Raw genomic sequence first — 12,773 nt, 5'->3', positions numbered from 1 at the left:
AACTCTCAGCTTTTGTAGGCCACCAGCTCAACCAAAGGGCATATGGATACAAGTGACCTGCCTTTGTGCTTTCACCCAGTCACTGCAAGATTATAAGGGTACACGAGTACTATTTTTGGGTCGTTGACAAATTAAATGGGCACGAACTTTCACCATCAAGATTTTAGGTTATGTATAAGGGAATGTGTATGTTTTTAAAAGTGTATAGTCGCCATTTCATTTTTGAGGTTGATTATCTTCCTTCATTGAGTTCTGTTCAGTATCAAACACTTTGACTGTGTGTGTACCATGTGTGCGTGTATGTGTACTTATGAATACAGCCTCATCAGTTTGTTCATAGTGGGTGGTGCGGAGATAGTGCAGATGAAGACTGGTGGACAGAAGGGTTTGTTCCTTAGAGACGCAATTAACAGCTCATTTATGTGGTCTATATGCATGTGGCTAATATAAGCTCACATTCATATTTTAACATTTTTCTCTTATAGTTAAAGTGTTGATGTACTTGTTACCCTTGCCCCACCACACACACACACACACACACATACACACACACTCACAATGTTCAGCCTTGCAGTCCATAAACATACATGTGTAAGGGGCCGTTCACCCGAACAGTTTTTTTTTTTTTTTGCATGCGTGTCAATCTGCACTGTTTTTCAGTTGTTGTAAACATACCTTCTTAAGATGACATGTCAAGTTAAAAAGAATTTCAAATTTTAAAAACTCATCTAAAGACACTTGCATTCTGTTCAATTCATTGTGTTGCCTCTGAACGCCCCCCTAGACTGAATAAAGAAGTCTGGTACGTCTCTTCAAACAGTCAGCTGATTAGTATCACATCATCATTGCATCATGTTAAAAACCGGTTCCATTAAAAAAAACAAAAAAAAAAACATCAGAACCAAATTATTTTCTTTTTTAGTTCCGTTAATGGTTCTCGAACATAAATTCTTCTACTGATGCGGACACAACATCATGGTAAAATGCTGTGACAGTGTTTCCAGCGTTACAATTCAGCGGCACTGTAGCATCGCAACTGAATCATCAGAGCAAATTATAATGGGAGTGATCTATTTTTGCCGCCCTCTACTTGCTACTCCAATATGATCACATGTTTCTGTGATGTCCAGTGTTTTAGGATAAGCCACATTACGCCAATTAACTGACATGAGACATCTCCTATCAGACATTTTTGCATCAGTTCCAGCATGTTTACCCTGTGGTGAGACCAGAAGCGCATTGCATCAGCAGCATGGGGGACCCAGGTTCAGATCTGTTATGAACAATTAACGAGGCAGACGAGGAGATGCGGATCCAAACGCAGTTTGAGTTTATTTGACCAGAAAACAACAAATGAACAACCCACGATGGGGAAAAGAAACATAAACTAAGTAAGCTGACCAGGGTAGACACGAACAGGGCACTAGTAAGAGAAGCACACGCCAGGACAACATCAAACAACGATCGACGAAGACTGAACAAAGACACGGGGTATAAATACACAAACATAGGAAAAGGGGCCAATGAAAGAACAGAACTCAAACAAGATAACAAGGTGATTAACAGAAACCAAAGGCAAATTAACAAGGGCAGGTGCAAACAATGAACAGTGAACACAAGACTATGGAGGTACAAGCGTGACAAAAGTGAAAACTAAGGAATACCAAAAGTGACAAAATCACAAACAAAGGGCAACAGAGGGACAAGACAGGGTAACCGTTACATAGCTCCCCTTAAGGATCGGATACCAGACGATCCTTGATAACAAACAACAAAAGACAAAACTCCACAAGAACAACATGAGGGCACCAGGGGCAAACAGACAGTACAAGTGGGCACATGGGCAGACAGGCAGACCAGGGGGTACACTGGGCAGGCAGGAAGTCCGGGGGACACAGAGGGCAAGACAGGCAGGTCCGGGAGGTGCCAGGGGCAGATAGGAAGTCCGGGGAAATGAGACAGTCCACGAGGGCACGAATGGAGATGAGAGTTAGGGGGCCAGGGAGGTATCGACCGGGCAGGGACAGGTTTTGATGGTCTGGGAGCTGGCCACCGGGCAAGGACAGGTTTGGGGAACCTGGGAGGAGGCCACTGGACGGGGACTGGGTCAGGAGGCCAGGAGAGAGGACTCAGGACGGGAACAGGGTCAGGAGGCCTGGGTGGAGGCCACGGGACAGGGACTGGATCAGGGGGCCTGGGGAGAGGCCACGGGACTGGGGCTGGGTCAGGAGGTCTGGGGAGAAGCCACAGGACAGGGACTGGGTCAGGGGGCCTGGGAGGAGGCCACAGGACAGGAACAGGGTCAGAAGCCCCGGGAGGAGGCCACAAGACAGGGACCGGGTCAGGAGGCCTGGGAGGTGGTCGTGGGCCAAGGGCCGGTTCAGGGGACCTGGGAGATGACCACAGGACAGAGGCCGATTTTGGTGGCCTAGGAGATGGAGTGGCCACAGGGGAGGCTGGCGGAGCCTCGTGAGGCAGAGCCAAGGAGGACCTCTGAGGCGGAGCCGAGGGAGGTGATGGCTCAGAAGGCCCAGAAGGCGGAGCTGAGGGAGGCTCAGGAGGTGGAACCGAAGGAGGCTCAGGAGGCGGAGCCGGGGTAGGCGGCACCGTGGGAGACTCTAGGAGCGGAGACCAGGAAGACTCTGGAGTCTCTGGGGGCAGAGACGTAGGAGGCTCTGAGGGTGGAGCCGTCGAAGGCTTGAGTGGCTTGAGAGGCGGTGCCGGAGGAGGCTCGGGAGGCGGAGCCATAGGAGGCTCGGGAGGCTCTGAGGGCGGAGCCGTCGAAGGCTTGAGTGGCTCGAGAGGCGGAGCCGTAGGAGGCTCGGAGGGCGGTGCCGTCGAAGGCTTGAGTGGCTCGAGAGGCGGAGCCGTGGGAGGCTCGGGAGGCGGAGTCATAGGAGGCTCGGGAGGCTCTGAGGGCGGAGCCATAGGAGGCTTGAGTGGCTCGAGAGGCGGAGCCGTAGGAGGCTCAAGAGGCTCTGGGGGCGGAGCCATCAAAGGCTTGAGTGGATCGAGAGGCGGAGCAATAGGAGGCTCTGGAGGCGGAGCCGTAGGAGGCTCTGGGGGCGGAGCCACAGGAGGCCCCGTAGGCGGAGCTGCAGGAGGCTCGAGAGGCTCTGGGGGTGGAGCCGTAGGAGGCTCAAGAGGCTCTGGGGGCGGAGCCGTAGGAGACTCGGGGGGCGGAGTCCTGGAAGGCTCGAGAGGCGGAGCCCTGGAAGGCTCGAGAGGTTCGAGAGGCGGAGCCCTGGGAGGCTCGAGAGGCTTGAGGGGCGGAGCCCTGGCAGGCTCAAGAGGTTTGAGGGGCGGAGCCCTGGCAGGCTCGAGAGGCTTGAGGGAGCCCTGGCAGGCCCTGGAGAGGCTTGAGGGGAGCCCTGAAGGCTGAGAGCTCTGGGAATCTCAGGGGGCGGAGCTCTGGAAAGCTTGGGAGGCTTGAGAGACGGAGCCCTGGAAGACTCGAGAGACTTGAGGGGCGGAGCCCTGGAAGACTCGAGAGACTTGAGGGACGGAGCCCTGGAAGGCTCGAGGGTCTTGGGAGGCGGAGCCCTAGAAGGCTCGAGGGGCTTGAGAGGTGGAGCTCTGGGAAGCTCGGAGGGCGGAGCTCTGGAAAGCTCGGGAAACTCAGATGGCGGAGCTCTGGAAAGCTCAGGAAACTCGGATGGCGGAGCTCTGGAAAGCTCGGGAAACTCGGATGGCGGAGCTCTGGAAAGCTCGGGAAACTCGGATGGCGGAGCTCTGGAAAGCTCGGGAAACTCGGATGGCGGAGCTCTGGAAAGCTCGGGAAACTCGGAGGGCGGAGCTCTGGAAAGCTCGGAAACTCGGAGGGCGGAGCTCGAAAGCTCGGGAAACTCGGATGGCGGAGCTCTGGAAAGCTCGGGAGGAGGAGCCCTGGAAGACTCGAGAGGTGCTGGCTCTTGGACGATCGAGGCTTCTGGTGCTGGCTCTTGGACGGTCATGGCTACTGGCACTGGCTCTTGGACGGTCTTGGCTACTGGCTCTGGCTCTTGGACGGTCATGGCTACTGGCACTGGCTCTTGGACGGTCTTGGCTACTGGCTCTGGCCCGTGGACGGTCATGGCTACTGGCACTGGCTCTTGGACGGTCATGGCTTTAGGCACTGGCTCTTGGACGGACACGGCTACTGGCTCTGGCTCTTGGACGGTCATGGCTACTGGCACTGGCTCTTGGACGGTCATGGCTTTAGGCACTGGCTCTTGGACGGTCACGGCTACTGGCGCTGGCTCTGGGACGGTCGAGGCTACTGGCGCTGGCTCTGGGACGGTCAAGGCTACAGGCGCTGGCTCTGGGACGGTCGAGGCTACAGGCGCTGGCTCTGGGACGGTCGAGGCTACAGGCGCTGGCTCTGGGACGGTCGAGGCTACAGGCGCTGGCTCTGGGACAGTCGAGGCTACAGGCGCTGGCTCTGGGACGGTCGAGGCTACAGGCGCTGGTTCACCGACATCGGAGGCTACAGGCGCTGGCTCGCTGACATCGGAGGCTACAGGCGCTGGCTCGCTGACATCGGAGGCTACAGGCGCTGGCTCACTGACATCGGAGGCTACAGGCGCTGGCTCACAGACATCGAAGGCGACAGGCGCTGGCTCACAGACATCGGAGGTGACAGGCGCTGGTTCACTGACATCGGAGGCGACAGGCGCTGGTTCACTGACATCGGAGGCGACCGGCTCGCTCACCGTGACATGCGTGGGCTCTGGCTCTCTCACAGTGATATGTGCGGGCTCTGGTTCGCACACAGTGATATGCGTGGGCCGGGAGGCGGAAGCCTGTCTTCTCCTCCTCCTCCGGGCAGACGAAGAGGGCCGCGCTGGCTCGTTGACAGGCGTGAAAGGACGAACCACGGGCGAATGGAGGGTCAATACTGTGGGAGGCGCTACGGGGTTCTCCTCGATGATGTCCACTGTTAAAGGAGAACCGCAGGCCTGTAGGGTCTCCTCAACGAACGCGCGGAGCGTCCAGTCGCGCGTTGCCGGTGGCAACCGCTCCTTCAGCCCGTCACTCAGGTTGCCTCGGAAGAAGACCACAAGGGAGGAATTAGGGAAGTCTGAAACGTTTGCCAGAACAAGAAAGTCGTGGATGTGGTCTTCTATCGGTCGGTCCCCTTGCTTCAGGCAGAGCAGTTCGTAGTTCGCTCTTAGAACCGCTGGATCCATGTTTTTGGTCGATCGTTCTGTTATGAACAATTAACGAGGCAGACGAGGAGATGCGGATCCAAACGCAGTTTGAGTTTATTTGCCCAGAAAACAACAAATGAACAAAAGAACAACCCACGATGGGGAAAAGAAACATAAACTAAGTAAGCTGACCAGGGTAGACACGAACAGGGCACTAGGAAGAGACGCACACGCCAGGACAACATCAAACAACGATCGACGAAGACTGAACAAAGACACGGGGTATAAATACACAAACATAGGAAAAGGGGCCAATGAAAGAACAGAACTCAAACAAGATAACAAGGTGATTAACAGAAACCAAAGGCAAATTAACAAGGGCAGGTGCAAACAATGAACAGTGAACACAAGACTATGGAGGTACAAGCGTGACAAAAGTGAAAACTAAGGAATACCAAAAGTGACAAAATCACAAACAAAGGGCAACAGAGGGACAAGACAGGGTAACCGTTACAGGATCCCGCGTTAAAACCAGGAAGTAATTGCATTTGTAGAATCAGTGACGAGCATGATTGGGAGATTGCATTTTTCCCTCTAACATTAAATTTTGACTTCTGGTTATGTTAAGATTTGAGGTTTGGGGGTTCAGTTTGAAAAACGTACATTCCTCTTCAATGCATTACATTCTGTAGAGCTGAAAACAACTAGCTTTTGGCACCCCTACGGCCACTGGGAGACGTGTTCTGCATTTTGGTAAGCACAGACCAAATTTACCTAAAGAAAAGCCAACCTACTGTTTACGATTTCACTGTGGGATCAGTCTGACTACCCGCATCCACTATAGACATGTTGTCATAATTAAAGGGGGCAAAGAGAGTATAAACGAGAGTCCAGTGAGTTCAAATGGACTCTATCTGAAACAATCAAGGTTATTTCTGACCCCCTTAAGTGGCTATTTGTTCCTAACTGCTCAATTGTACACTACATTTACACATGCTTTGAAGACATCAAGGCTATTATAAGTCCACAAAAAACTCATGATTCTTCTAAACGTTATGTTAATGAATACTGCTATTTAAGAACAACGGACAAATATGACTGTGTTCGGAGAACGGTGAATGGGGTGGGAGGAGAACAGAAGATTAGGAACTTCCCCTTCTCTAGTTCTCTTCCTCCCTCGTTGATGCTATCTGTGGTAATCAGATCCCTGCTGGCACTGCAGCTGAAGGGAACTGTGTGGGTCACGATTGGCCCCCATGTATGGGGGTCACAGGGTCAGGATGTAAAGGTCAAAAGGCTACGAGGTCCACAGGAACAGCTATGGGGAGATTTTGGCGCACACACACAAACCATTAGCTAATTTCTCTGGTAGCCAATAGCACTTAGTTTAAGCAGATCAAGGGTGCTTGTTAAGTATGTAGTGGGAAATTTTTACGAGAGTCGATGGCCGATGAACACTCAGTAGTGCTCATGACAAGTGTCAGTCTTCATTTGAGCAGTTGTACAACAAAGTACTAGATCAATGCATTTGTTTGTGTTTCTTAAACAGGCTACTATTGATCAGCCAGCTTTACATAAGCTACCTGTTTACTTGTACAAAGACATGTCAACAGAATTGAGCGGCTTTTGAAAGCATTACATATCTTTGTCGCTTAAGCACAGTCATTTAATCACCTGCTTAATGTGTCAGTAATGTATTGTGAAAGGAGAATGGGCAGCTTTGCAAAAGGTGAGGAATATGACCATTTTAAATAATCAGTTTAAATAACAACAAAGGATTTACCATTTGTAATGGGAGTGCTTTCCTTAAAATGCTGTATAAAGTTTAGATGTACTTTATGCAATTCACACAACTTTATATTCCATTTTATGTTTGACTAATAGTTAACTCACCGTGAATTATTTCATAATTTTAAGATTTTGAACTTATTATATTATTATTGGAATAATTAAAGACGGGCTGGTGATTTATTGAAACTGACATCCATGATGCAAAGCACAATTGTTAGACCACGGCACACGTGTCACGGAGCCCCTTCCACATTTGGAAACAAGTTATCTGATCTGACTTCATAAAAACTGCCATCTTTCTCCACACATTTGTCATGGCAAAGCCTGTTCACCCAGTAAGTATATATGATCTATCTAGTACAGAAGAATATGGTGAAGTGATGTGGAACTGTAATGCTTTCAACAAACCTGGAGATTTTTCATAGACGTGCAGTTAATCAATGTACCAATCACAAGTAAGAATTGAACAATAGAGCATGACAGTGCCCGGCCACTTTTTTAACTGTCTTGATTCCGGAAGTATATTTCTCATTCATTTTGCCCATTGGGATTTCGGAAAATTCTTCATAACAGCATTGTAAACCATAAACCAATGTGTGTTTGAAGCACACACAAAACAAAAAAAAAGGTATTTGAATTAAAACAATAGAAAAATATATCACTATTGATTTTAAATAAGTATACAAATAATATATTTTTGGTTCATTGCAAAATATTCAGATATATACAAATATATAAGTAGTTTGAGAGTGTGGAGAACAAATCAGTTGCATCATTCAGAGTGCATCATGAGGGCAGTCACTGTAGAGCTTTTTTGGTGCGCTTTGTTCACTGCAATTCTCTGATTGGTGGACTTTCCCCCACAGAATCATGGGTAGTGTAGTTATAACAAATTCTTAGTTGAACTAATCAGTGCTTCAGCATCATCATTTTACAACCTCTGAGCTCATGGTAAGTCTGTCTTTAAAGGTTTATAAGTTAACATTAACAATCAATTTCCCAGGTTAGCTAGCACAACTCTTTCTGCTCTATCAAATGTTAAACTAACAAGCAAAATGCTTTTACTTTTGTGTCTTTCATCCTGACATTTATCTTGTCAACAGGCAGCAATGAAATCCAAGGATCTGCAGTACTGATGGGAATGTATGGTAGGAAACGCACGTAAACTCACCTCGCTCCAGACCAACATGGTGCCGAAGATGACCTGCAGTCCGTCAAAGAAGTTGTCTCCAATGATGATGACAGTAGCGCCCCCTGTTGTCCAGCCTTCACTGGGGCTAATGGCTTTGATACAGGGAGCAGCTGCTTTCAGAGATGCCACAGAAACAATTTGAGGGATGGTTGAGGAAAGAAAAAGAGAAAACAGTTTAATCCTTTGTGCTTAGTGCAGATGCACAACTCTTGCATATTTTGAACACATTATAAGATTTGTAAAAGTTCTGATATTTAAGATCAGGCAGATATCAGCATCAAGTCGGTAGGATAGATAAATGATGACAGAATTTTTATTTTTGGGAGAACCATGCTTTAACTAAAGCCTTCGGGTTTAGAGGTGCATTCTAATGTGGTTTATTTCCTGTGGTCTGAGGGAAGTCTTGACACCTTTCAGTCTCCCATTTCAAGGCCAGAGCAGGAAACCAAAAAACATACAAACGTCACCATGAAAACTCACACAGCTGGATCCAACTAAGGGTCCCATACCACATGCCCAGGAAAAGTGTCAGTGGTTTTCACAGCTCTCATAGCACACATTTGGAATATGTGTTGGCTTACGCCAAGAATTCCCATCCAACACCATGTCTGTGCTGGCATACTGTATATACAGATTTTGAAGGCACAGCAACAACACACTGAACTGTTTTAAATTAAATGTACTGTAAGATTGATCAAGAGTTATTTTGATTACAGCAGAATAGAAATACATTGCCTAACAAGACTACAAAAAGGTTTACTCTTTCAGCAAGAACGGTGCATTGCCAAACCAGAGTATGCCTGCATCCAGTACACAATATATTTGATTTGTAACTAGACCATCATTTATTCAGACCGATCACACTCTGAATTCGACAACAGTAGATTGAAAGTTTTACTTCTGAAATCAGCCTGTGCATACCGAAATTCGAACCACTGCATCCAGTGGCCGAAGCTGGAAGTGTTGAAGAGTGTTGCCTTAAGTGAGTTGTAAAGTGAGTTATTTTTAGTTATAAACAATGTAATACAGTGAACAAGAATGCATATTTTATTACCTCAACCGCTAACCCAAACCCTAGATAAAAAAAAATAAAAAATGAAATTTAAAAAAATTTGTTCAAAATGATTGCTCACCAAAAATGTTTCACTCTTGATACATTTTGACATCAGAAAAAAAAAAAAATTCCCTTAAGGGTTGCCTTTAGCCCCATTGTACCCTACATTATTTGTGCAAATATGGTGACCTTAGCCCCCCTGCTGTAGGTGACATGTGTTTTTGTCACCGGGCATCGAGGTACACTCGCTCGTTTAGTTTGTTATGTTTGTTGATCTCCACGGCGGCTGTGGATCAGTGGTTGAGTGAGAAAGGGACCACCATGGAGAAAGGTCAGTTTGCTTATTAGAGCTGTCTGCTCCCCTCTGATACGCAGAGTCTAGTGCTACCAGGGGGCAAAGAAAGCAATTTAGCAAGCCAGCGTTTACCTGCATTTAGTTCCCAAATGCCAAAGCGTCACTCACGGTAATGAGATATAAAGAGAGGGAGTGTTGAGATAGGCCAGTGTGACTGCTAGATCCACACGCTGTGAGATGCAAGTAAGGTGAGATTTATTGTAACCTTGCTGTGTTGTTAAGGTCTCCCTCTCTGGAACATTGATGATGTGAAAAGAAGTAGAATTATACAATATTTGAGAGCTGGGAGAACAGTCATGCAGCATGAGAAAGAGGTAAAGACGTGGGTCAGCTATGACAAAACGCCGCTTTTCAATATGTAATAAAAATGTGTAATCACTGGATTAGTTAAAGGGATAGTTCACCCCAAAATTAACATGTTCTCATCGTTTTCTTATCCTCAAGCCATCTATGATGTGTATGACTTTCTTTCTTCTGCAGAACACAAATGAAGATTTTTAGAAGAATATTTCAGCTCTGTAAGTCCATACAATGCAAGTGAATCATTACCAGAACTGAAGATCCTAAAAGCACATAAAGGCAGCATAAAAGTAATCCACAAGAATCCAGTGGTTAAATCCACATTTTCAGAAACAATATGATAGGTTTGGGTGAGAAAATGTCAATATTTAAGTATTTTTTACTAGAAATCTCCACATTTACCAGCCCCGACCAGTACGTTGTGACTTGTTCGATGAATGTGAATCGCCAAAAAAACAAAAGAAGAGAATGTTAAAGGTATAAACATTTTTTAAATATTGATCTGTTTCTCACCCTCACCAATCATATCTCTCATGGATTAAACCACTGAAGTGGTAAAGATTAGTTTAATGCTACTTTATGAAGCTTCAAAGTTCTGGCCACCATTTACTTGCCTTGAAACCATACTTTCATACAATTAAAGTGAATGGTGACTGAGGCTTCTTCTTTGATGTAGACGTTTGTAACAACATGAGAGTAATAAACTTTTTATAAATTGTTTTTATGTTGTTGTAAATTATGAAATGATGAATATGGGTTTTTAGCAACATGAGTGTAAATGATCACATAATATTCATTTTGGATGAGCTATCCATATGCTTATTTATTATTTTTATTAAATACTATATAATAACATTGTTATAACATGTAGCTCCACAAACAAAAAAAGAGAGAGAAAGCAATTAACTAGAATTCAATTATTAGAACTCACTATTAATGTACACACAGTAACTATACTGTAACAAAGTTTTTTATCATTATTTCTAATCAGTGGAAATTAACTGATGATTTGTCAAGTGTTAGATATTGTAATTATATTTGCTAATGTTATTAAAGAAAGTAATTATAAAGTGTGTTTGAAAAAACAAAACCTGCATATTCATGTAGTTTTAAATTTTGAAGTTCTAATTAATCTTTAAAAATTAAATAAAAAAATCTGGACTCTGGGCTTGATGACACATTTCTGAAATACCAACCATTTGGCTATTAGATTTCAAAAATCTATTTTATTTAATTGCTCAGAAACCAAACAATTAATCTACGGGCAATATTTATGTTTTTATCCCTTTGCTAATTTAAAAAACATCCCTAAATCTTAATCACAAATCGCTTTAGATTACGGAAAAGACCAACTTCTCATGTTCCTGTAAACACGTTAATCTTCTCTTTTTACATGTTGTGCTCGTGTCACACACTAGAAAGGAAAGAAATCCAGACCTGGAGGGTGGAATCACACACACACACACGTTTGGTGGGGTTGTAAAGTAGGAAAGATGAGGTGCAATCTGTGGCGGTAATCTTGGCATGAGTGGAGGTTTCTGGCAGAGGCTGAAATGGTAGCTGGATTAAGCAGATGGAGTCGCATGAATCCATCTGATAGGATTACATTTTCTGTGCCTTTCTCCGAGCCATCTGCTCACCATGCTGCTCCCAGACACACACACAAGTTTACAACATGCAAACTCTCTCTCACACACAACACAAAGGTGAGAAACAGAAGTACGAACACAGGGCAACACACATTTGAGAGATTACACTTGGATAGATACAAGAGTGTTCAAAAACATTACAACAAAAGTTTAAAATCAACCGTAATCGGATAACCTTTTGACCAATTCATTTCTACGTCTTTTCCATGATTTTTTTCAATCGTTTGTGAATGTATGAGGATTTTTTAAAAGAATTGTACTTTGAGAATTCACTCAAAAAGAGCTATTCCTCACAGATAAAAATATAACAGGAGAAATGTATATTCAACATAGAAATATAACATAAGCTTTTATTCTTTTACGACATACGAAAGACTTTTCAAGGCCTGGAAATCATAATTTTATGCTGACGACATTACATATTACACTTCATATAAAACTATTTAAAAAGCATTTTGCTAATTATTTTACAATATTTTTATTTATGCAGATTTTATGACCACATTAATTGAGAGACTACATGGACAGGAGCCAGCTGGTAGGTAGCTGTGCAGTATGTAAACCTCACTCCCCTGGCCTCAAGAGGTGCTAGGGACTGACGCTAGGGGCTGTGGCCTTTAGCCTTCTTGTTAGCGCACGCGCCTCCCATGCTGGAGACACCGGTTTGAATCCCACTCGGAGTGGGTTGAGCAGGACCGCTTACAGTGGTGCCATGACATGGATAACCTTAACCAACCTTCCTGCTTGGAGCGGGTCGAGCAGGACTGAGTACACATTGACTAAACTAACAATGAACAATACTTTTACAACATTTATTCATCTTAGTTAATAATGTTAACTGTAACATTTACTACAAAAATATTTTAATCAAATGTTGCATGTGTTAACATTAGGAAATGCATTATAACCTAACATGAACTAATATTGACCAAATGTATTTGTATTAACTAATATTAACTAAGATTAAATGTTTTAAAATATATTTTTCACTGTAAGGTCATAATGCATTAACTAATATTAACGAATGGAACCTCATTGTAAAGTGTTACCAATAAATCAGATTTGGTTTAAAACAAATGAAATACAGAAACTATTAATCTGTAATGGACAAACACAGAAGAAACATTGCAGCAAAAATCATCCACACAAAGTATATGACACATGCACACATGCATTAGTGCACACCATGGACAGATTGCATCTCCTTTTCACGTCCCTAGGGGTTGCGCTCGCTTCTTCTGCAGGGATGATTTCAGCTGAGCCATTTCTCCTGCTTTTTCTCTTATAAACTCATTTAATGCTG

The 12,773-nt window shown here is 44.9% G+C and overlaps 1 protein-coding gene across 3 annotated transcripts in view; it reads right to left on the bottom strand.

Annotated features, from left to right (window-relative positions):
• The window catches only part of LOC127625080 (transcription factor COE1-A-like), a 175,531-nt gene that overhangs the window by 42,568 nt on the left and 120,190 nt on the right, over positions 1-12,773 (bottom strand). For all 3 annotated transcript variants that reach the window (XM_052100145.1, XM_052100147.1, XM_052100146.1), the window contains exon 9: positions 8,092-8,222. In XM_052100145.1, coding sequence (XP_051956105.1) covers positions 8,092-8,222 — 131 coding nt within the window. The remainder of the gene's footprint in view (positions 1-8,091; positions 8,223-12,773) is intronic.

This window comes from Xyrauchen texanus, chromosome 31 (assembly GCF_025860055.1).
Source record: "Xyrauchen texanus isolate HMW12.3.18 chromosome 31, RBS_HiC_50CHRs, whole genome shotgun sequence".
In the NCBI taxonomy this organism is placed as follows: domain Eukaryota; kingdom Metazoa; phylum Chordata; class Actinopteri; order Cypriniformes; family Catostomidae; genus Xyrauchen; species Xyrauchen texanus.
The sequence above is the reverse complement of the archived record's forward strand: the minus strand, read 5'-3'. Positions and strand labels throughout refer to the sequence as shown.